This window comes from Chiloscyllium plagiosum, chromosome 33 (assembly GCF_004010195.1).
Source record: "Chiloscyllium plagiosum isolate BGI_BamShark_2017 chromosome 33, ASM401019v2, whole genome shotgun sequence".
Classification (NCBI taxonomy): Eukaryota; Metazoa; Chordata; class Chondrichthyes; order Orectolobiformes; family Hemiscylliidae; genus Chiloscyllium; species Chiloscyllium plagiosum.
In genome coordinates this window covers 1,226,484-1,247,958 of record NC_057742.1, presented here as the reverse complement: position 1 = coordinate 1,247,958, position 21,475 = coordinate 1,226,484, and the positions used below count along the sequence as shown (strand labels likewise).

Sequence of the window (21,475 nt, the reverse complement as noted above, 5' to 3'; positions counted from 1 at the left end):
AGGAGTGGCTCAGTCCAGCTTTGGGCTCTGAGTTCTTACTGTCAAGGACTCCAGTAGCTGGGAAATCCACTATTCCCTGGTGACCAGCAGAATATCAATCCCAGAGAGATTACCAAATGCAGGATAAGAATTATTGACACCACTCTTGTTGTTTTAACAACTGCTTAAAGACAGAAACTCCAGCTCTGTGTGTTTGAACAAGTTTAAAAGCTGCCTCACCCACTTGGATCATGAATCTCATTCCAAACATGCCCTAATCCCCAGAACCTGTGTGTTCCTGCCCCAGGATTCTGGCATGGAGCAGTCCGATGCTCACGAACGGGGCTGGGGGCTGATGCTAAATGAGGACAAAAACCAAAGGGAAAGGGAAGAGTCACGAGGAGACCTGAAGCAGAAAGCAGCTGCAGTTGTTGAGAAATTTCCTCCAAATCCTGTAGGGTGTGTGTGAGCACCAGGGAGGAATTTAACCGATCCGTTCCCAGGGCTGTGCAACGAACTGGGTTAATGTGGCCACACTGTGGCAGGTTTGAGGGATTCAGGGGGCTCTAGGATGGGAAGGAATTTAATGGTTATTATGGGATGTTTGCACGTTGAGGGGATTTTGACTTTGGTCAATATTGTAAAAGATATTTTATCAACCCTCTTTAATTACCTTCCTTGGTATTTTCTTAAATTACACGTGGAATGTGGGTGTTACAGTCTGGGCCCAGTATTTATTGCCCGTCCCTAGTTGCCCCTCGAGGAAGAGGTGGTGAGCTGCCTTGAACCGCTGTGGTTCGTGGGCTGTAGGTTGATCCACGATGCCCTGAGGGAGGATTTTGACCCAATGACAGTGAAGGAACGGCAATATACTTCCAAAACAGGATGGTGAGTGGCTGGGAGGGGAACTTGCAGGGAGTGGTGCTCCCATGTATCTGCTGCCCTTGTCCTTCAAGATGGAAGTGGTTGTGGGTTTGGAAGGTGCTGTCTGAGGGTCTTTGGTGAATTTCTGCAGGGCATCTTGTAGATGGTACACACTGCTGCTACTGAGCGCGGTGTTGGAGGCAGTGGGTGTTTGTGGATGTGGTGCCAATCAAGCGGCTGCTGTGTCCTGGATGGTGTCAAGCTTCTTGAGTGTTGTTGGGGCTGCCCCCATCCAGGCAAGTGGGGAGGATTCCATCACACTCCTGACCTGTGCCTTTCCAAATTTGCATTCCATTATCCAAAATTATAAAGTCTTCAACAGGAGATTCATTGAAATGACCCAGTTGGAGTCTTGAGATGAATTTCTCACTGACCTAGATCTGATCTTAAATCCTTTCTGTTCACAGAGAGCTTGATCACTGTCTGCTGGTTTTAGTTAAATGGGGTTGTATCTAGCCATGGGGGGGGGGGGGTGGGGTGCATGTTGGCTCAGTGGTTAGCACTGCTGCCTCACAGCGCCAGAGACCCGGGTTTGATTCCAGCCTCGGATAACTGTCTGCGTGGGTTTCCTCCGGGTGCTCCAGTTTCCTCCCACAATCCAAAGACGTGTAGGTTAGGGTGGATTGGCCGTGCTACATTACCCCATAGTGCTCAGGGATGTGTAGGTTAGGGTGGATTGGCCATGCTACATTACCCATAGTGCTCAGGGATAAATATAGGATAATAGGGTGGTGGAGTGGGTTTGGGATAAATATAGGATAATAGGGTGGTGGAGTGGGTTTGTGTGGGTTATTCTCTGAAGGGTCAGTCTTTCTGTAGGTATAGAGATTTGATTCCCTACAGTGTGGAAACAGGCCTTTTTGCCCAACAAGTCCACACAAACCCTTCAAAGAGCAACCCATCCAGACCCACCCCCCTGCCCTGTATTTACTGCTGAGTAATGCACCTAACACTATGGGACAATTTCCCATGGCCAATTCACCTGACCTACACATCTTTGTGACTGTGGGAGGAAACTGGAGCCCCATAGTGCTCAGGGATAAATATAGGATAATAGGGTGGTGGAGTGGGTTTGTGTGGGTTATTCTCTGAAGGGTCAGTGTGGACTCTTTCTTTCTGTAGGTATAGAGATTTGATTCCCTACAGTATGGAAACAGGCCCTTCTGCCCAACAAGTCCACACAAACCCTTCAAAGAGCAACCCATCCAGACCCATCCCCCTGCCCTGTATTTACTGCTGAGTAATGCACCTAACACTATGGGACAATTTCCCACGGCCAATTCACCTGACCTACACATCTTTGTGACTGTGGGAGGAAACTGGAGCACGGGGAGGAAGCCCCACGCAGACACGGGGAGAATGTGCAAACTCCACACATAGTCACCCAAGGCTGGAATCGAACCTGGGTCCCTGGTGCTGTGAGACAGCAGTGCTAACCAATGATCCACCGTGCAACCCTTGTTGGGCTGAATGGCCTGTTTCCACACTGGAAGGATCCTGTGATTCTATGTACCAACACTGAGTGCGTAGGCAGCAGTGCAGCCTGATGAAGGGCTTTTGCCCGAAACGTCGATTTTCCTGCTCCTCGGATGCTGCCTGACCTGCTGTGATTTTCCAGCAACACTCTAATCTAGACTCTGATTTCCTGCATCTGCAGTACCCACTCTTGCCTAGCAGTGTACCCTGGCAGATTCCCCTAATGTCTCTGACTCCAATCCTGGGGAAGTCTACTCTTGGGCAGCCAATAAAATACCAAGAAGAGTAATTAGGATGTAAGATGCAAATAGAGAGATGGCCAAATGAACAGGTTTCATGGATATTACCCCGTCACTTAAAAAGCAAAGAACCTGCTGATTCTGAGAAATATATGAAAGATTCTGAACAAAGATCAAAATAACTCCTTTCACTTCCTTTTCTCTCAGGTTTCCAAAGTGTGAACACCTTTCCCGGTCAGACTGGACAGTCATCACAGGGGACTACAGTGAGTTCAAAGCAGCGACAGGGGATAGTGTGTTCTGCTCCAGTCTCCATCTCCCCACAGCAGGGCTCTTGCCCTATCCCTGTGCCAGCTTCCAGCAACTACACCCCTGCCAGTGCGAGCTCCTTGCCAAGTGCACACGAACAATACGCTGCCTCACCGTTACACACCAGCACCCGCAGAGCAGCTGCAGCAACTCCCTATCTGTCAACCTCAGCAGGTTCGGAACATACGCTCCAGACTGACCATACCAGTCACACTGACAGTGCCATCTCCTTGCTGTCAGCCTCTCCAGCCTGGGACACACTGGGAAGGTACTCTCTCTGCAATTGTTAACAATGTGCAATTCTAATGAAAATTCACCTCTGTTGGAGTAACTCTCAAATCAAAGAATGGATTTGGATTGATATTTTCTTCATTAGCTCTGACCCTCTTGTTGTGCATCATCTGTGGCTCAGGCACTAGCTCTCTCCCGACTCTGCAGTTGGTGTGGGACCAGGTTTCACTCCAGAGACTTAAACCCGTGATCCAGACTCACTCCCAGAGCAACATTGAGGGAGCGCTGCACAGTTGGAGGGTCATCCTTTTGGATGAGATATCATATTGTTATAAATGTTCCCAGTTATGATTAGATTACTTAGTGTGGAAACAGGCCCTTCGGCCCACCAAGTCCACACCGACCCTCCAAACAGCAACCCACCCAGACCCATTCCCCAACCTTTACCCCTTCACCTAACATTATGGGCAATTTAACATGGCCAATTCACCTGACCCGCACATCTTTGTGACTGTGGGAGGAAACAGGAGCACCCAGAGGAAACCCACGCAGACACGGGGAGAAGGTGCAAACACCACACAGACGATTGCCTGAGGCGAGAATTGAACCCGGATCTCTGGTGCTGCGAGGCAGCAGTGCTAACCACTGTGCCACCGTGCCACCCGCACACAAAAACAATAAATTGAACCTTCAGGATCGTGGGGAATGTTTGTGTCCCACATCAGATAAAGAACCCTCCTCCCCTCACCACCTGGTCATTTTCATATTGGTGCTTGTGGGATTGTACTGTGGGTAAAATAACTGCTGGGTCTCTGTGGTGACTATTTAACAAGTTATTGTGTGTAAAGTGCTTTGGAAGGTATTTAACCTGTGAAGGTGCTAAAAAATGCAAATGTTCCTTCCCTTAGCTCCCAGTCTCTGCTGAGTGATGATGGAGGAGCTGGACGGATTTTTAGATCTACTGGAAGCACGTATGGATCAAGTGGATCCTTTGTGAACCTGACTAGCCCTTACACAGCTTCACCCTCCTCATACAAGAGCTCTCTTAGTGACCAACATCTTCACCAGGCTCCTGGGCACCCAGCGGACTATCGGACTGTGCCACGCTCCCGGGGGAAAGGAGACCATACTGGTCAACAAGCAGCCTCTGGCAGCACCCTGGATAGACCAGTCATGGCCCACGTTAAAGATCACTCCAATAGCTGCCCACCATCTGCTGCCAGTTCATGGACAGATATCCCCATCCTACTGGTGAACGGGAGCACACAATACTTGGAGCGAGACATTCACAAATTGAAAAATGAGAGGCGTCAATCCAGCTCTTCAAGTACTCCCAGCCTTCCCCTCAATTCTTGTTCCAACCTTCCATTTGCAAAGGCTTCGAGCACCCCATCCCTCAAAGGTAAGCCCCTCATAGTGCCACTCACTTGTTGCTTCTTATTGGCCTCCACTAACTCAACATTCCCAAATTAATCATTTCAGAAATCCCTGAGTGGTGATCTTCTCTTGTTCTATATCCTGTTTGAACATTCTCCTCTTCCCTCTGGTCTCCTGTGGATCACCTCCCAATCCTTGCTACAACCCTTTCTATCCTCAAAACTCTCCTTTAAAACCTGTTCCATTTACACCCTTTGCTGCTGTACAATTCACTTGAATTTATTTGTTTTTAAGGAAGGAATGAGAGGGGGCTGTGATGGAGCTATAAAACTCTGACAGGGCTGGACAGACAGCAAGGATACTCCTGAGAGGGGATGGGGGAAGTCTATACCCAGGGGTACAGTCTCCAATCCAGGGTAGCACTGAGATGAGAAGATCTTTTTACGCAGAGGGTGGTAAACCTGTGGAATTCTCTACCTGTCTTCTCAAATATTCTTAATCTTTTCTTCCAGATCTCCAGTGTGAGACACAGCCTACAGTTAAATTTGTACAAGATACATCCAAATATTGGTACAAACCAAACATCAGCCGATATCAAGGTAAGGTCACACTCTCCCTGCAATTATTGTGACAATCAGCCCAGATATAATCCCATGGTGAACCACATCAGATACACTTATTTAAAGTCTCTGAACAGCTCAGCATAATGTAGGATGCAGCACCAATGCTGTAGTCACTCTGCACATTCATCATTGAGATTACCAACTCTGGCAGTGCCTCACTAAGAACGTGTACTGCTCAAACAGCACTATTCACAAACCTCAGATACTGAAGCTGTCTGTGTCCATCCAGATAAAAGACCTGGACATCATCATCCTCTTTTTTTTCTGACTCCCGGAGACTGTCCACATTTCCAAAGTACAAGTCCGGAGTGTGAGAGAATCCTCCCCACTTGCCTGGATGGGTACAGCTCCAACAACATCAAGAAGCTTGACACCATCCAGGACAAAGCAGTCCACGTGATTGGAACCATTCCCAACACCGACACTCAGTAGCAGCAGTGTGTACCATCTACAAGATGCCCTGCAGAAATTCACCAAACCCACGACCACTTCCATCTAGAAGGACAAGGGACAGCAGATACTTAGGAACACCACAACGTGGAAGTTCCCCTCCAAGCCCCTCACCATCATGACTTGGAAATATATCGCCGTTCCTTCACTGTTGCTGGAATTCTCTCCCTCAGGGCATTGTGGGTCTACCTACAGCATATAGACTGCAGTGGTTCAAGAAGGCAGCTCATCCTCACCTTCCCAAGGGGCAACTAGGGACAGGCAATAAATGGTGGAGTCAGCCAGAGATACCCATGTCCCATGAATGAATAAGAACATACCATCATTCAGGACAGCTGCAGAGTTCAATCCTTTTGTTTTAGTTTAATGAATTCAGTCTGTTTGGAGAGGATACTGCGAGTTTCATCTCTCAGTTCCTGGAATGGTGGGTTGTAGCAGGAACGGTGAGGCTGGGTTATATTCACTGGGGTTTTGTAGAGGTTCAGGCAAATCGACTGAAACATAGGAGATCCAGAGGGGCATTGACCAGGTGGATGTGGAGAGAATGTTTCATCTCGTTGGTGATTCTGGAATGAGGAGGCACTGTTTAAACATTAGTTAAGACCAGGATTAGGAGAATTTATTTTCTCCCAGAGAGCTGTGAGCCTTTGGAACTATCTTCTCTGAAGGCACTGGGAGTTGAGTATCTGAATGTTTTGAAAGCAGATGCTTAATTGTTGATAAGCCAAGAGGGTTTTCTATCCAATGTGAGAACGTGGAGTAATCCGATCAGCCATGACCTTATTGAACAGGCTGAAGGGACGAATGGCCTACTCTTGTTCCTATCTTATATCGTTGTGTCTGTGCTAATTTACAAAGGGTGAATGTTGAAAGTAAATCCTGCTCCCAATCTTTATCGAATATCTTGTGATGGGAACTGCACCTGTGCAGAGTGATGTCTTCCATAGTTGGATTCCTTCCACTATATTTGTTAACTCGATCTCCTGAGTGGGTTGATAATTACTGGGGTAACTAGTTAATAATACGATGCAGGGAATCTTTACATCTTGTATAGTGTTAATGCTTCAAAAGTGCTTCATTGTCTGCAAGGCATTGTGGGATGTCCCAAGATTGTGCAAGTTGCTATATAAACACAAGTCTTTTTGAAATTTGTGCATGGGTTAAGGGTGTCGCTGTCTAGGCCAGCATTTACTGCCCATCTCTAATTGCCCAGAGGGTAGTTAAGAGTCAACCATATTGCTGTGGGACTGGAGTCCCGTGTAGGTGAGACCAGGTAAGGATGGCAGCTTCCTTCCTGAAGGATATTCATGAACCAGATGGGTTTCCTGACAATTGGGAGTTTGCTTAATTTTTTATTAACATTTTTTAATTGACCTGTTTTGAGATGTTGTTACACACCTTGGGAGCAGGTGGGACTTGTACCTGGGCCTCTGGGTCTAGAGGTAGGGACACTACCTCTGCAACACAGGAGGGGAGAGTTGGCTCATTGGTTATTGTTTGTTTTTGTGGCAGCTGTGGAGATGTTGAAAGACAAGGAGCCGGGTGCCTTTGTTATTCGAGAAAGCTCCACGTACGTTGGTTCATTCGGATTGGCCATAAAAGTCTCTTCAGGAGATCTCAGAAACTCTGAGGCTAAGCCAGGTCTGTACTCCGTATACAAATATACATCCTGTACTATTGCAGGGCACATTGAAATTCGATTATAGACTAGCAATCTGTATTGCACATTATAACACTGTTACATATTGTGAGTAATATCTGTGGACTATGTAAGTAATAACTCTGAATTGTGTGGTATATGCGACAATGGGACTGATTGATGTTAATGTTCTCAATTGGAACCTTTTACTGATTCATAACAAAATAGCTACTGTCCTCCAAGAGGAACGATCAGGAACACATTTGAAAACTCAGCTACTGTTTAAATTTGCGCTGCTTCACCAAGATTTTGTAAAATGACTGAGTGACCTGGGGAGGGGGCAGTAACGGGAAAGGACCGTCTTGTGGTTCTGTGTTCTCCAAGGTGGGTGTCAGTGTGCTGCAGGATAATGGGGTGAGCTGGCCACACTTCCAGCTTGAACCTGACTTGGTAACAGCAGGTAATACCTGTGTGTAGCAAGTTGATTGAAATGACTGGATCCAAATAGGGTGTCAAACACTCCAATTTCTGATCCAAAAAGGTGTGTATGTGTGTGTACCAGTCAGTCGTGGGGGCATTGTATGAAAACTAGTGTTACAGATCACCCATTTCTGAGTGTTTCATCTCCTCCTGTCACCGGAGATGATTTTTAACAGGTTAATGACCGTCTGACAGGGTACAAGTTGTGATGTGAGAGAGTTGAGCTGAGATGGTCACCACAACGGTGTCCTTGGAATACGGTCAGTAATCTTTGAGAGGATCTACAGACTGACTGAGGGACCATGGATGGACAGATAGACAGACAGACAGAGGAGCGACAGGCAGACAGTTAGACAGACATACCAGATTGAAGATGAGAGCACCATTGTTAGATAAATTCTATGATGTAAAATGATATCACCAATTCCTCTCTCATTCCCTTGGCCCCTTTCTAAACAGATCTTCCTGCTGATTTGATCCGACATTTTCTGATTGAATTCTCCCGAAAAGGAGTGTGTTTGAAAGGATGTCCCCAGGAGCCATATTTTGGTAAGAAACATTTCACTGTTTCATTGTTCTGTGTGACTTTCAGTTTTTTTTTCAAAAATATAGTTTATTTGTAAAAAGTATCTTTGTGTCTACACACAGTCACAAATGCAGTTTGGTTCTGTACGGTAGCAGGTCAAGAAAAACAAACAAACATCGGACCTTTTAACTCTATCGAAAAACCAAGACCCTTACTTACACACACAATACTACATCACCACAGAGTGGTGTACACTAACCAGCCCACACGTTACACTGAGGTAACTCCAGGTTATAGTCCAACTGGTGATAATCTGGTGTTGTGATTTTTAACTTCCTCCACTCCAGACCAACACCAGCTCTTCCACATCAACACTGAGGTGACTGTCAGCAGACTGTGGCCTTGTTGTGGATTGGTCAGTCTTTTTTGCTTTAACAGTGATCTGTTTGTCTAACAGGGAGTCTGTCAGCTCTTGTCTATCAGCACTGCATCACCACCATGAGCTTACCTTGTAAACTACGTCTACCAGACAAAGGTGAGACACCAAAACCATCAAAACCTGTCAGAAAACGTCACTAGACCAGGAGAGGGGTCTGAGTGGGGCAAGGTCAGAGAGGGGGCCAGAGTCTTGACCTAGATCAGGGTACGGTCACACCAGGGGTTATGAGGTTAGTTCAGGGGTCAGATGAGCGGTTGGGGGCCATGGGAGGGGATGGGGTCAGGTCAGAGGTCAAGATGGGGTCAGGGCCCAAATACTGATAGTGGCTAGTGAAAGGTGGATAACTTGCAGTGAGATTGAAGTGTCTGGACAATTTGCTCTGACACTAGGCCGCGTGGGCCCCATCTCACATCAGAGCTGAGAGCATGGACCACCCTGTGGGGGTGTTCATCGAGAAATCCACGGGGCACTGACAAACCCGGGCTCCCAGCCACATCGAGCTCTTACTAAGGCTACAGAGATTGGACGTGCCTCAGGCTGCAGATAGAGCCTAAGGCCTAGCCCACATGTGGGCTGTAATTATACAACTGGGCTGAGGCCAGACCCCAACTGGAGCCTGAGTGGTCAGCCCTGTTCTCCAATCTGGTGTGAGAGAGGGCATGTATCGGTGGGGGAGGCTGCGGTTGGGGGAGTGACTGCTGAAGGAAAGAAACAGCCACAAGGTACAGGATAGAGGGAAACGGCCAGGATAGGGAGTGGTCTCTCTGCTCTGCCCTCCTTGAACACTTTGTTTGTTTCTCTTACAGACTATTTGAATGATAAGAGTGAAGGAAGTAGTCCGGACTCAACCGACAGCTCCACCTCATCTCCGAGAAAGCAGAGTGCAGGTCAGTGCCTCCCTCCTGGGGAGGGTATCAGTGCAGAGACTGGGTACAGAACGATCCCACACTCCCTCACAATCTGGAGCAACATCAGAGTGACAGTCAGTCACCGAGATGCAGTGACTTGTAAATAATTGGGAGGAATTTAAAAATATGACTTGTATCAAATCAGCTTCTTGTTAGAAACAGGTGGGATTTAAATTGGGGGAAGGAATCTGACTGCTGTTCAAGGTAATGGTTCTAAAAGGGTTAATGTTGAAGTTGCTTTAACTCCACCCTATCTGGTGAAGACCAGGGTTTTACACTGGCCTTTGCAGGGACCTGAAGGATTCTGTCTAGCACCAGAGAGTCTTTAAGATTTTTTTTAATGGTAGTAAAATTAGATCATGTAGGATTCAGAGTATGCTTACCAACTGGATATAAAATTGACTTCATAGCAGGAGACAGAGGGTGGTGGTGGAGGGTTGTTTTTCAGACTGGAGGCCTGTGACCGGTGGAGTGCCACAAGGATCGGTGCTGGGTCCTCTACTTTTTGTCATTTATATAAATGATTTGTATGCAAGCATTAGAGGTACAGTTAGTAAGTTTGCAGATGACACCAAAACTGGAGGTGGAGTGGACAGCGAAGAAGGTGGTTAAGAAGGGGTTTAGCACACTTGTCTTCATTGCTCAGACCTTGGAGTGTAGGAGTTGGGTTGTCACATTGAGGTTGTACAGGACGTTGGTGAGGCCTTGTCTGGAGTACTGTGTACAGTTCTGGTTATCCTACTATAGGAAGGATATTATTAAACTGGAGAGGCTTCAGAAAAGATTTACCAGGATGTTGTCAGGAATGGAGGGTTTGATTTCCAAAAATAGGCTTGGACATTTTTCACAGGACCTTGGAAGGATGAGGTTATTGAAATTTATAAAATCATGAGGGGCATAGATGAGGTGAATAGCAAAAGTATTTTCCCTGAGGTGGGAAATTTCAAAACTAGGGGGCATAGTTTTAAGATGAGAAGAAAGATTTAAAAAGGACATGAAGGGCAACAATTTTAGTGTTTTGTGTGGAATGAACTGCCAGAGGAAGTGGTGGATACGGGTACAGTTACAACATTTAATAGACATTTGGATAAGGACATGAATGGGAAAGGTTTGGAGGGAGACTGGCCAGGAGCAGGCAGGTGGGACTGGTTTAGTTTGGGAACATTGTCAGCGTGGACTGGTTGGACTGAAGGGTCTGTTTCCATGCTGCCTGACTCTATAAACGCCAACTATTTATTGCTATCATTGCAGTAAACCATCTTTTGCCTGAGACAAGTGCCTGTTCTGTTAAGACGTAGCCACTGTCTATCCTGCACTGCTGACAGGGTCTGCAGGGCCATCCAGATTAAGGAGGACTGGTGGCAGTAAACTACAGCAACTCTTTTGCAGCTTCTCAGACTCCATATCGAAATCCACAACCTCCCAGCTTGTCCACTACCCTCCAGTTTTCCTACATTCCCCGCACCCTCTTTTGGCTGGGTCTTGTTCGCTTTGCTCTCAGGAAAGTTCACCCATTTTATCCTCTTCACGCTTTCATCCATTTTACATCTTAACCTCCTCTTTTACCTGCATTTGTCTTTTTGCTCTGGGCACCATCCTAACACGTGAGGAACATTTGAGGATTCTGGGTCTATACTCAATGGAGTTTAGAAGGATGAGGGGGGATCTAACTGAAACTTACAGAATACTGAATGGCCTGGACAGAGTGAATGTTGGGAAGATGTAGGAGAGGCTAGGACCCGAGGGCAGAACCTGAGAGTAAAGGGAAGACCTCTTCGAATAGAGGTAAGGAGAAACCACTTCAGCCAGAGAGTGGTGAATCTGTGGGATTCATTGCCACTGAAGACTGAGTATATTTAAGACAGAGATAGATAGGTTCTTGAGTATCAAGGGTTACAGGGAGAAAGTGGGACAGTGAGGTTAAGAAATGTTATCAGCCACGATTGAATGGCAGAGCAGACTCAATGGGCTGAATGGCTTAATTTCTGCTCCTTGGTCTTATGGTCATTACAAACTGTTCCGCATTCTCCTCTTCCCCCTCTGTCAATGGCATCAAAATCACCATTTTCCAGCCCCTTTCACTTCTAGAGAAGGGTCAGGCTAGACCTGAAATGTTAACTGTGTTTCTGTCTCCACAGATGCTGCCAGAGCCACTGAGTTTCTCCAGCATTTTCTGCTTTTGTTTCAGATGGCAGCATCCACTGTTTTTGCTTTAACTTAACAACCCTTCACCTTGTTAGAAATGGGGTAAAGTGTTGTTTTTGCCGATAGAGAAAAAGCGTACAGAAAAGGGGTACAGCAAGAGAACTATCAACCCTGCAGGTGTTTAGGGACTTTTCAGTGTATAATTGTGGTTAATTAAATACTAACTTTGATGTGTAATTACTATAACAAAAAGTTCTTTTTGTAAGATTATGCTTTCAGCAAAAAGCTGAGATAACCAAAATGCTTGAGCTTTACAAAATGTTACAAGTTAATGAAATGTCCGAGGATGGAATGTACCAGCAGAATTGATACAAGATGTTAAACCAGATCTAGATGTACTGTCAACAAAATAATGTGTCAGCACTTACAGAGAGGAAGGTGGCCAACCTGGGGAAGGGGGAAGTAATAAGGGTGGAGCGCAGCTGGGCAGTGGTCTGGCACAGTAAGAGAGATTGGGTAATTAGGAGTCTGGAGAGATGACCTCACTCAGCTCAAAGGGTATAACTGTACACTAACCTGAGTTCTAATTTGCTCATTTGCTTATGCAATTGAAGCCCTTACTTGCAAGTTCGTAATAAATTGCCTTGTTTCCAGTTTTGGTGGTCTCGTCTAAATTTTATTGAATTTTGTTTCTAACAACCTGAGCCAGAGACTGACTGAGGTGGTAGGCACCAGGCGGTTACCGATGGTGTATTTTGAAAATCCTAAAATTCTTAAACTTTTATATCAACATTTGGGCACCAATTACCAGCTGTTGGAACACAAATGTTCACAAAAGTGATGAAACCTTTCCTGAGATCCCACTCCTAATTGAATAAGAATTGTTCATTTCGATGCTCAGAGAATCATTGCTGTGGGATCCCCCATTCCACAGTTACCTCATAACAACATTGCCATGGTAACGGCCCTAGGCTGTTTCCTGTGCACATAATTACTCACCCACAGTGAACCTGTTATGTCCAAACACAGTCACAAGTTTCCAAAAGGAGAAGTCATGAGTCAATCCTGGAAAACAGCATCATCCCTAAATAGCTTCTTCCATGTCTTTGAGACAGAACTTTAAACTGAGGCCCCACCTTTTCCCTCCGATAAGGCAAACTGAACCTCCAAGTTCACTCGAGAGTTCTACGCCAATATTTATCCAGCAAACCACCATCACCTCACATCAAAGAAGTAAGGAACCATGGCAATTTTATTCCTGACCACCCCCAACCTGGGGTGGCACGGTGGCTCAGTGGTTAGCACTGCGGCCTCACAGTGCCAGGGTCCCGGGTTCGATTCCTGCCTCGGGTGACTGATTGTGTGGAGTTTTCACATTCTCCCTGTGTCTGCGTGGGTTTCCTCCCACAGTCCAAAGATGTACAGGTCAGGATGAATTGGTCATGCCATAAGGCCCATAGTGTTTGGTGCATTAGTCAGGGGAAACTATAGGGTATGGGAATGGGTCTGGGTCAGTATGGACTTGCTGGGCCAAACGGCCTGTTTCCATACTGTAGGTAATCTAATCACTGGGGCAGATTAACTGGACTTTATCACGTTGTGGGAGTTTGCTGTGTTTCCCTCATTACTCCGGTGGCTGCCCATTGGGTATGAGGTACTTGGGGAGGTCCGCTGCAGATGTAAAAGGTACTATGGAAATGCGGTGTGACTGTGTTTTATTTGGAAAGTGTTGATGAGATGTTAATTTGTTTTCCCAGCATGCTGTGTTCTGTATTTGAGCTCCGTAACCATGGAGTCTCTGACAGGGCCACAGGCTGTTCTCAAGGCAGCCTCTGCAACCCTAGAACAGGAGCCACGGCCTCAGCCCACGGTCGTCCAGTTCAAAGTGACCGATCAAGGCATCACCCTGACCGACAGCAAGAGGAAGTGAGTAGCCCCAGCTACCTTGGACGAGGGAAGCCTCTCCATGCTTTGCTGCTGCTGCCTCCTCCTCCTCCTCCTCCTCACAGAAACATTTTTTAACTTGGGGGACGGGGAGGAGGAAGTGGGAGTAGGTGTGTGCTGGGTGAGGGAGGGTGAGGCATGGCAGGGAGTGGAGGGGTCAGGAGTGTGTGGAGTGATGGGCTGAGGGTTATGGAGGGATGGTGTGGAGTTAGGAAGGGGGTTGGGGGGGTGAGGGAGATGGGGTGAGTGGTTGGAATGAGGGGGCGGGGTGGGGCACGGTTTCCTGAGTCTGAATCTTGGTCGAGGCTGTGATGAGTGAGACCAGGATTATCCCCCGAGTAAGAGAGGCCATGAGGGGGTTTCTGAGACAATCCTGGGCAAGGGGAGACCCCGAGGGTGCACAACCCAGAGAGAGGGCAGCTTTCCTGCTCCCTGCAGCAGGGCCCAGGCCGCCCTCCCTGCAGCAGGGCCCAGGCCGCCCTCCCTGCAGCAGGGCCCAGGCCGCCTCCCTGCAGCAGGGCCCAGGCCGCCTCCCTGCAGCAGGGCCCAGGCCGCCCTCCCTGCAGCAGGGCCCAGGCCGCCCTCCCTACAGCTGGGCCCAGGCCGTCCTCCCTGCAGCTGGGCCCAGGCCGCCCTCCCTGCAGCTAGGCCCAGGCCGCCCTCCCTGCAGCTGGGCCCAGGCCGCCCTCCCTGCAGCAGGGCCCAGGCCGCCCTCCCTGCAGCAGGGCCCAGGCCGCCCTCCCTGCAGCTGGGCCCAGGCCGCCCTCCCTGCAGCTGGGCCCAGGCCGCCCTGTGTCCCTGTTTCACTTTCACCTGAAACCTGTTGATTTTACGTGTTCCCTGAAAGTGAGCCGTAACAGTCATGGCCAGCAAGGGGACAGTGTGACTGTGGAGTTAAAGACATGGGCTGTTTTTAATTGTTTCCCTCTTGCTGACAAGCTCCTTCCTCAGTGTTTCAGGCTTAAAGTTGGAGTCCCAATCCCAGGTCAGACAAGGACACAATGCAATTTGGAGGAAAATGGGCTTTTCTGTCACTGAGACGCTGAAGCGACTGACCAGGGGAGGGTCCAGGCACCATGTGGGTTCAAAACCACTTTTAGCGACATTTGGGTTCAAAGGTCAACTTGTGAAAACTGTCCAATCATCATTAATCCAACTGTGTTTTTAATATTTCCCAATCACCTGGTCTGATGTTCTCAGATATCTCTGGACCCTGGTGTCTCCTGTGCTGTCCATGTAACCCCTGTCCAGTGCTGCCCAGTGACTCATTAGCAGCTCCTGTTTAATGTCCCCCTCCCCAAGACTCTGACAGTAATGGGGGGGGGGGTCAGGTGCTGGAGGGAGTACCCCCAGAGTGGGTGAAATTGGGGCTGGGGTAACTGGCATTGCAAGGCAGGCTTGGGATCTGTGGACAGAGAGTTCCAGTGGGTGAACCCTGTCTCCAGGTCTTCAACCCTGTTCCTCACGGGAGCAGATTTTAAAGGGTTAATATGCAAAGGGCTGGTTACTCTGCCTGTTTGACCTCAAGCAGTTGAGGTGATGGGTTTATGTTTGAGGTGGTTTCAAGCTGCATCTTAATCGTTTCTGCCTTTCCCTTTTGAAGACTTTTTTTCAGACGACATTATCCTGCCAACTCTGTCAATCACTGTGGTTTGGATCCACTGCAGAGGAAGTAAGTCAGTAATCACTGTGTTAGTCTGGGTGCAGTCTGCAACGCAGCTGCAGAGTGAGGAGTTAGCCTCAGATTTCCCCCGCCCCTCCATTGCATGGTGAGACCGAGCCTCTCCCTGGGGTGGGGGTGAACAGAGCTGGGATCACAGCCTCTGGCTGGGATGGGAAATGCTGACATGAGCAGTCTCTTGTGAAGGCAATGGGGCAGGTTTGGACATAGAGCTGAGATCACCGCGCACAGCTCCACCCTGGATTGGGTGTTCATGTCCCAACCCCACATACTTCACCCTGACAGAGACAAAAACATTTCAAAGCAGGAGAAATGATTTGATTCCTTTCTGAATCAGTTTAAGCAGAATCATGTCCTTGATGCAGTTATCCTGCCCCCACAGAAAATCAGTGACTAACAGGGAGCCATTCAGAGATACTTCACTGATTTATCATCCGATCCAGGGGAAAGGAACACTTCCTTCATTACTGAAAGGAAAACTTGCATTTGTGTAGCGTCTTTTCACAACTGCAGAATGTCCCAGAGTGTTTTACAATCAATCAAAGACTTTCTGAAATACAGTCGCTGCCATAGTGTAGCAGCCAGCAGGGTCACAGCAGGATCCCACAGCATTGCAGATTGGGAAGATCCAGATCTGGGGGTGGGATAAATATTGCACTTAGAGCATGGGGTGGGGGAGATTCATCTGGTACCAAGGAGAGTGGGAGGGAAAGGGCATCAGCTGAACATGGTCCTGGGAAGATGATGCCTCTTACAGTGCCCCCTCCTTCCTCCCTCCTCTTTTCTTCCCCCCCCTTCCTCCCCCCGCTTTCTTCCCCTCCCTTCTCTTTCTATTCCCCTTTCTCTCCCCCCCACCGCCCCCCCCATGAGCTCCTGTCCATCACTGTGGTCCCATGGATTAGTTACTTCCACAGAATTGATTGACGGGTGTGAAAAATCACTACCTGGGCCAGTGAGGTCAGTGGGAGCTCGGAAATGACCGGAATTCAAAGGATCAGGATCCTCCTCCAGTGCGAGCTTATTCACCAACCAACCCCCGCCCCTGAGAAATGAACAGGTTGATTTGGGGACGAGAGATTCACCCTAACTCCTGCCCCTCCCAAGCACCATCCGATCAGCACTGTTCCCACCAGGGTCTGGATCAGTGGTGCTGGAAAAGCACAGCAGTTCAGGCAGCATCTGAGGAGCAGGCAAATCGACGTTTCAGGCAAAAGCCCTAGGGGTTTTTTACTGCTCCTCGGATGCTGCCTGAACTGCTGTGCTCTTCCAGCACCACTAATCCAGATCCTGGTTTCCAGCATCTGCAGTCGTTGTTTTTACCCTTTGTTCCCACCAGGAGCCTGGACTGTTAGTTGATCCCTCCCTGATTGAGATTGGTTTGAGGTTTGCTGATCAATACTCTGCCTGAGGCTCGAGTCCCAATGGGTTAATGATAGAATCCCTACACTGTGGAGACACGCCATTCGACTCATCGAGTCCACACTGACCCTACGAATGGTGGTCAGAGACACAGAGCCATTTCTATCTCCTACCCTATCCCTGTAACTCTGCATTTCCCTTGGCCAACCCACCCTGACCTGCACATCTTTGGGCTGTGGGCGGAAACCGGAGCACCCGGAGCAAACCCACGCAGACACGGGGAGAATGTGCAAACTCCACACAGACAGTCGCACGAGGCTGGACTCAAACCCGGGTCCCTGGCGCTGTGAGGGAGCAGTGCTAACCACTGAGCTACCATTAACCAGCTGGACATGAGACATTATCAAACCAGCCCAATCAACTGAAGCATCGTTACAGAGACAAAGGTTGGGTGTGTTCAATAGTCTTTGCCCTGCTCCTTCCAGTGGAGCTATTAATGACATTAACTTCCTGTGTCTGGGGAGGGGGGAGATGTGGGGGAGACCCTGGGTGTTGATCATCAACATCAGAATTGAGATTTTTTGCATCTTTGTTCCTCAGTCAATCCTGTCGAATGTCGATTGGCTGAGTGTTCAGAGCATTCCTCTTGTGGGATCTTGCTGTGTACTTGTCTATGTAGCAACAGTCAAAGTAATTGATTGTGGGTGAAACAGTTAAAACTGTAATGGGGTTAATGACTGAACTGAGAATCTGTGAGAGGTTTACATCTTCCTGTTTTGTTTTCCAGGTGGCGTAAGGATAATGAACCTTCCAGGTAAGGGTTTACTCACCGAACGACCATGGATTATTACAAACGTTGGTGTGAGGACGTGTTTTGACTTGAAGCTGACCTCTCTCTGGGAGCTGGGTGTGGGTCAGCTTGAGTTTGTTGGACAGGATGGGGTCCCAGGGTAGAAATCCGACCCCAAACCCAACCCCCTTACTATCCCTGTCATGAAGGGCTCACTCAGCTCTGGTTTCGGAGTTCACTAACAGGAAATGTGCCTCACTTTAGGGGACAGTGTGACCCCTCCCACAAATCAAACACCTCAACCAGGTGGCTGGTTCACTCAAACAGGAATCATCATTCCCATTGGATGGAACAATGTTGATCACTTTGCTCTCAGGTCAAAGGGCAGTTATCCTGCTCTAGAGACTGTCTCTGGGCAAAAGGCTTGTCTGGGCTGGGAAACTGACGCTGTTTCTGTTTCAATGGGGACAATAAAGTATTCAATGGTTATATAGAGTGTGGGTTAGGCTCAATGGGCTGAATGGTATGCTCCTGTTCCTATCCTCCCATCAGCCACAAGGAGACAGACAAAGGACATTCTCAAGCAGACATGAACTTCAGGCCATTCAACGAAAACATGCTGCTTTCCTCGTCCAGCCTCCTTTCCCCTTCATGTTTGTAAGGGTCTAATCTCAGAGGGATAAAGAAATCCTGCCTCATGATCTTTGGGCCACCCACTTGCTTAAATTTCAGGTTACACTTTGTCACGCGTTTTACAGGAGGGCAAACCGTGTTAGGATCAAGGGACACATACATTAGGAGCAAAGACTTATCCGATTAATCCCAACACCCCTCCAGCACCTCCCACCACTCTACCTCCAGCACCTCCCACCACTCTACCTCCAGCACCTCCCTCCATCTACCTCCAGCATTTATACCTTGGAAATTAGGATTGGACTCTGTGAAAACACAGAGACTGAGTCTGGGAGGTTTAAAGCTTTTAATTACTTGGAAGTTTCTGTCAGGGAGTGAGTGGCTAATAACAGAACTGTGAGGAATCAGAGTCCCTGTGGAAATTAACATCCCAGATACGATTCACCTCCTGGGAACTGTGTAACTGTTACATTTCATTAAATTTGTGATTTTTTTTTTTCTCTTTTTTTAGTCTAATACTGTCTATAACAGAACCATAAATAACATGCAGTGTTTCTGACATCAGACACTCGTATCCTATTGGTTAATTGTGAAGATGGCTTTGAGGTAATTTTTATTTTGAATGCAGGAAGTTGTTCAGCTTTGGTTTTTATTTTACTTTCAGGCTTTTTGCGTTTGTGGCGAAGAAACCAGGAAATTCCTTGGAAAATGTCTGTCACCTGTTTGCAGAGTTTGAGCAGGAGCATTCTGCTCACTTCATTATCAACCTTGTGTCTAAACTTGTCCTGGAACCGAACAGGATGTGATCAAACCAGGAAACTGGGGAAGAGTTCCAAAGCTCTAGCCTATGGCCCTCCACAGTGTGTGCTGGGACCCTGCTCATTGTGCTCAATGTCCAGGAGGCTGACGCACTGCAGTCAAACAGTGACACTAACAAAATGAGACCCCGATCCCACTGGCAGTGTCTGAGGAGCTAATGGAGCCCTATCACAACGCTAGCTGGCATAACTCGTTTCACAGCTTTAGCCAAACACTGAGGGGGCCATTGAGGGACTTGTTAGTAAGTGCCTCACACCCAGTTATAAACAGGAGGCTGTACTGGAATGATATCCCATTGCTGTCTGCCAGTGCATGGAATGTGTACAGCTTTTTACAAAGTCACATTTATATGGAATCACATTCAAACTGCACCATCTGTTTCCTGTCTTGTCTATGAAAACTGTCCCACATCTGACAGCATTATCACATCGATGTAAAGTTAGTAATATCGATTACTGATCATCTCTCCAGCTCACCAATTATCCATTGACCTGCTGTGTTGATTAATTACCCAAACCCTCCTTCCAATCCTCTGGCTTCAATCTCTCTCTGTTACTAAACCACCCACCTCATTCAGAGAATTCATTCTTTATTTATTTCTCCTCTTCCTTCACTCCCTCTGACAACAGACCCGAAAACCTGGGTTTGGTCTTCCGTTTCAGTTCTTGGGACGTGGATGTGACTAGGCCCAGTATTTATTGCCCGTCCCTAGTTGCCCCTTGAGAAGGTGGGGTAAGCTGTCGCCTTGAACTGCTGCAGTCCATGTGCTGTAGGTAGACCCACAATGTCCTTAGGGAGGGAATTCCAGGATTCTGACCCAGTGACAGTGAAGGAACGGGGATATATTTCCAAATCAGGATGGGGAGTGGCTCGGAGGGAACATTATAGGGGGTGGTGGTCCCATGTATCTGCTGCCCCTGTCCTTCTGGAAGGAAGTGGTTGTGGGTTTGGAAGGTGCTGACTGAGGAGCCTTGGTGAGTTGCTGCAGGGCATCTTCTAGATTTATGATAGAATCATCACAGAATGCTACAGCAAAGAGGAAGCCATTCAGCCCATCATATCATGCTCCCCTAGCCCCCTCCTTTTACAACAGCTTTGTGAAAAGTCTCCTTCAGATACTTCCTGAGTTCCTTTTAGAGATGTTTTGAAGCAGTGGCCATCATGATCTGACACTGCATTTAAAAAAAACGTCCTCATGTCACCTCTGGGTGTCTCTCTAGTTAATGACCCTCCTCCCAGTGACAATGGTGGTGCCTCCACGTTCATGTGGACACTGTTCTGTCTAATCTCCTGTAAACCTGCTGTACTGAAGGAAGAGTGATCCTCGCTTCTCCAGTCTCTCCACATTCACCTCCCCATTCCCTGACTCTGTTCCAGTAAATCCTCTCCCTCTGAGAGACTAAAGAGAAACTTACAGAATTGGACAAAATATTCTTTTTGGAATCATGTTGTAAAAACATTTTGTCCTGACTTTGTGAGCTCTCAGCTCTTGTTTCCTTCACCCTTCTTTAAAATGGTATCATTTTCTGTACATTCCCTTTACCTGGGCCCTTCAGCTGTGCATTACTTTACATTTCTTTGGGTTAAATTGCATCTGCCTCCTGTTCCCCCCCCCCCCACCAACACCAAGCCAGTCCCTGTCCCCTGAATCCTACCACTACCCTCCACCGTGTTACCTATGTTTTTGGAGTTTAGTCTTGTCTTCAGATTTTGTGTCCTGTGTTGGCAGGTTGACCGAGTTAATTAAATCAGGGAACCTGAAAGGGTGGTAGACACAGGAAACTTAGAACTTCTTAGATGAGCATTTGAAATGCTGTAGCACAAAGTCTACAGGGCAAGGTGCTGTAAAAATGGAATTGGAGTAGATGGATGTTTGATGAACAGCACAGATATGATGGACCGAAGGGCCTCTGTTCATGCTGTGAAAACTCTATCACTCTATCACTAGCTGTGGTCCTGACACTGATCCAAATATTTATTTCAGTCTAACCTTCCCCATTAATGTCTATCTCTGGGTTGAACCGGGCTCTATCCCTGTAATCCCATTGGTGTGAATCTTGTAAACTGCGGGTCTGAACTGGTCTGAACTGAGCCTTTCAACCATCAGAGTTCAGAAGCACATTTCTAAAGCAATGTCTCTGTTAGTTCATCACAAAACACCCTAAAGGCTTCCTACTGACACAATTTGAGCTGTTTTATTCTCCGTGGTAAAGATCATGCCAGTGGGATTAATCCTGGACTGGATTATAGGATTTGAGGGGGTGGGGGGCACAATGCAGACAACCCCCAACCCTCCGAGTGTGCTGCCCCCAGTGGCCCACAGTCCCAGGCAGTTTCACGGCTGAGCCCCCAAACCAGCTGGCAACAAAAGCTGCAGCTATTGGGCTCTGGTTTTCCAATTAGTGGCTCCCTGACCCTCAGTAACTCCACAAAGATGGCATACCATCCATGCTCCCTATCACCCCTCCCTCAGCCAGTGAGTCTACAATCCAGCCCCTTGTTTC

At 47.8% G+C, this 21,475-nt stretch overlaps 1 protein-coding gene across 1 annotated transcript in view; it reads left to right on the top strand.

Moving 5' to 3' along the window:
• The window catches only part of LOC122539706 (tensin-4-like), a 36,243-nt gene extending 16,517 nt beyond the window's left edge, over positions 1-19,726 (top strand). Inside the window, exons 5-15 of the mRNA XM_043674712.1 lie at positions 2,826-3,195; positions 4,067-4,560; positions 5,048-5,134; positions 7,121-7,249; positions 8,187-8,276; positions 8,711-8,788; positions 9,499-9,579; positions 13,503-13,671; positions 15,293-15,361; positions 17,517-17,543; positions 18,817-19,726. Of these exons, the coding sequence (XP_043530647.1) occupies positions 2,826-3,195; positions 4,067-4,560; positions 5,048-5,134; positions 7,121-7,249; positions 8,187-8,276; positions 8,711-8,788; positions 9,499-9,579; positions 13,503-13,671; positions 15,293-15,361; positions 17,517-17,543; positions 18,817-18,958 (1,736 nt within the window). The 3' untranslated portion in view covers positions 18,959-19,726. The remainder of the gene's footprint in view (positions 1-2,825; positions 3,196-4,066; positions 4,561-5,047; positions 5,135-7,120; positions 7,250-8,186; positions 8,277-8,710; positions 8,789-9,498; positions 9,580-13,502; positions 13,672-15,292; positions 15,362-17,516; positions 17,544-18,816) is intronic.
• Positions 19,727-21,475: the final 1,749 nt, after the last annotated feature.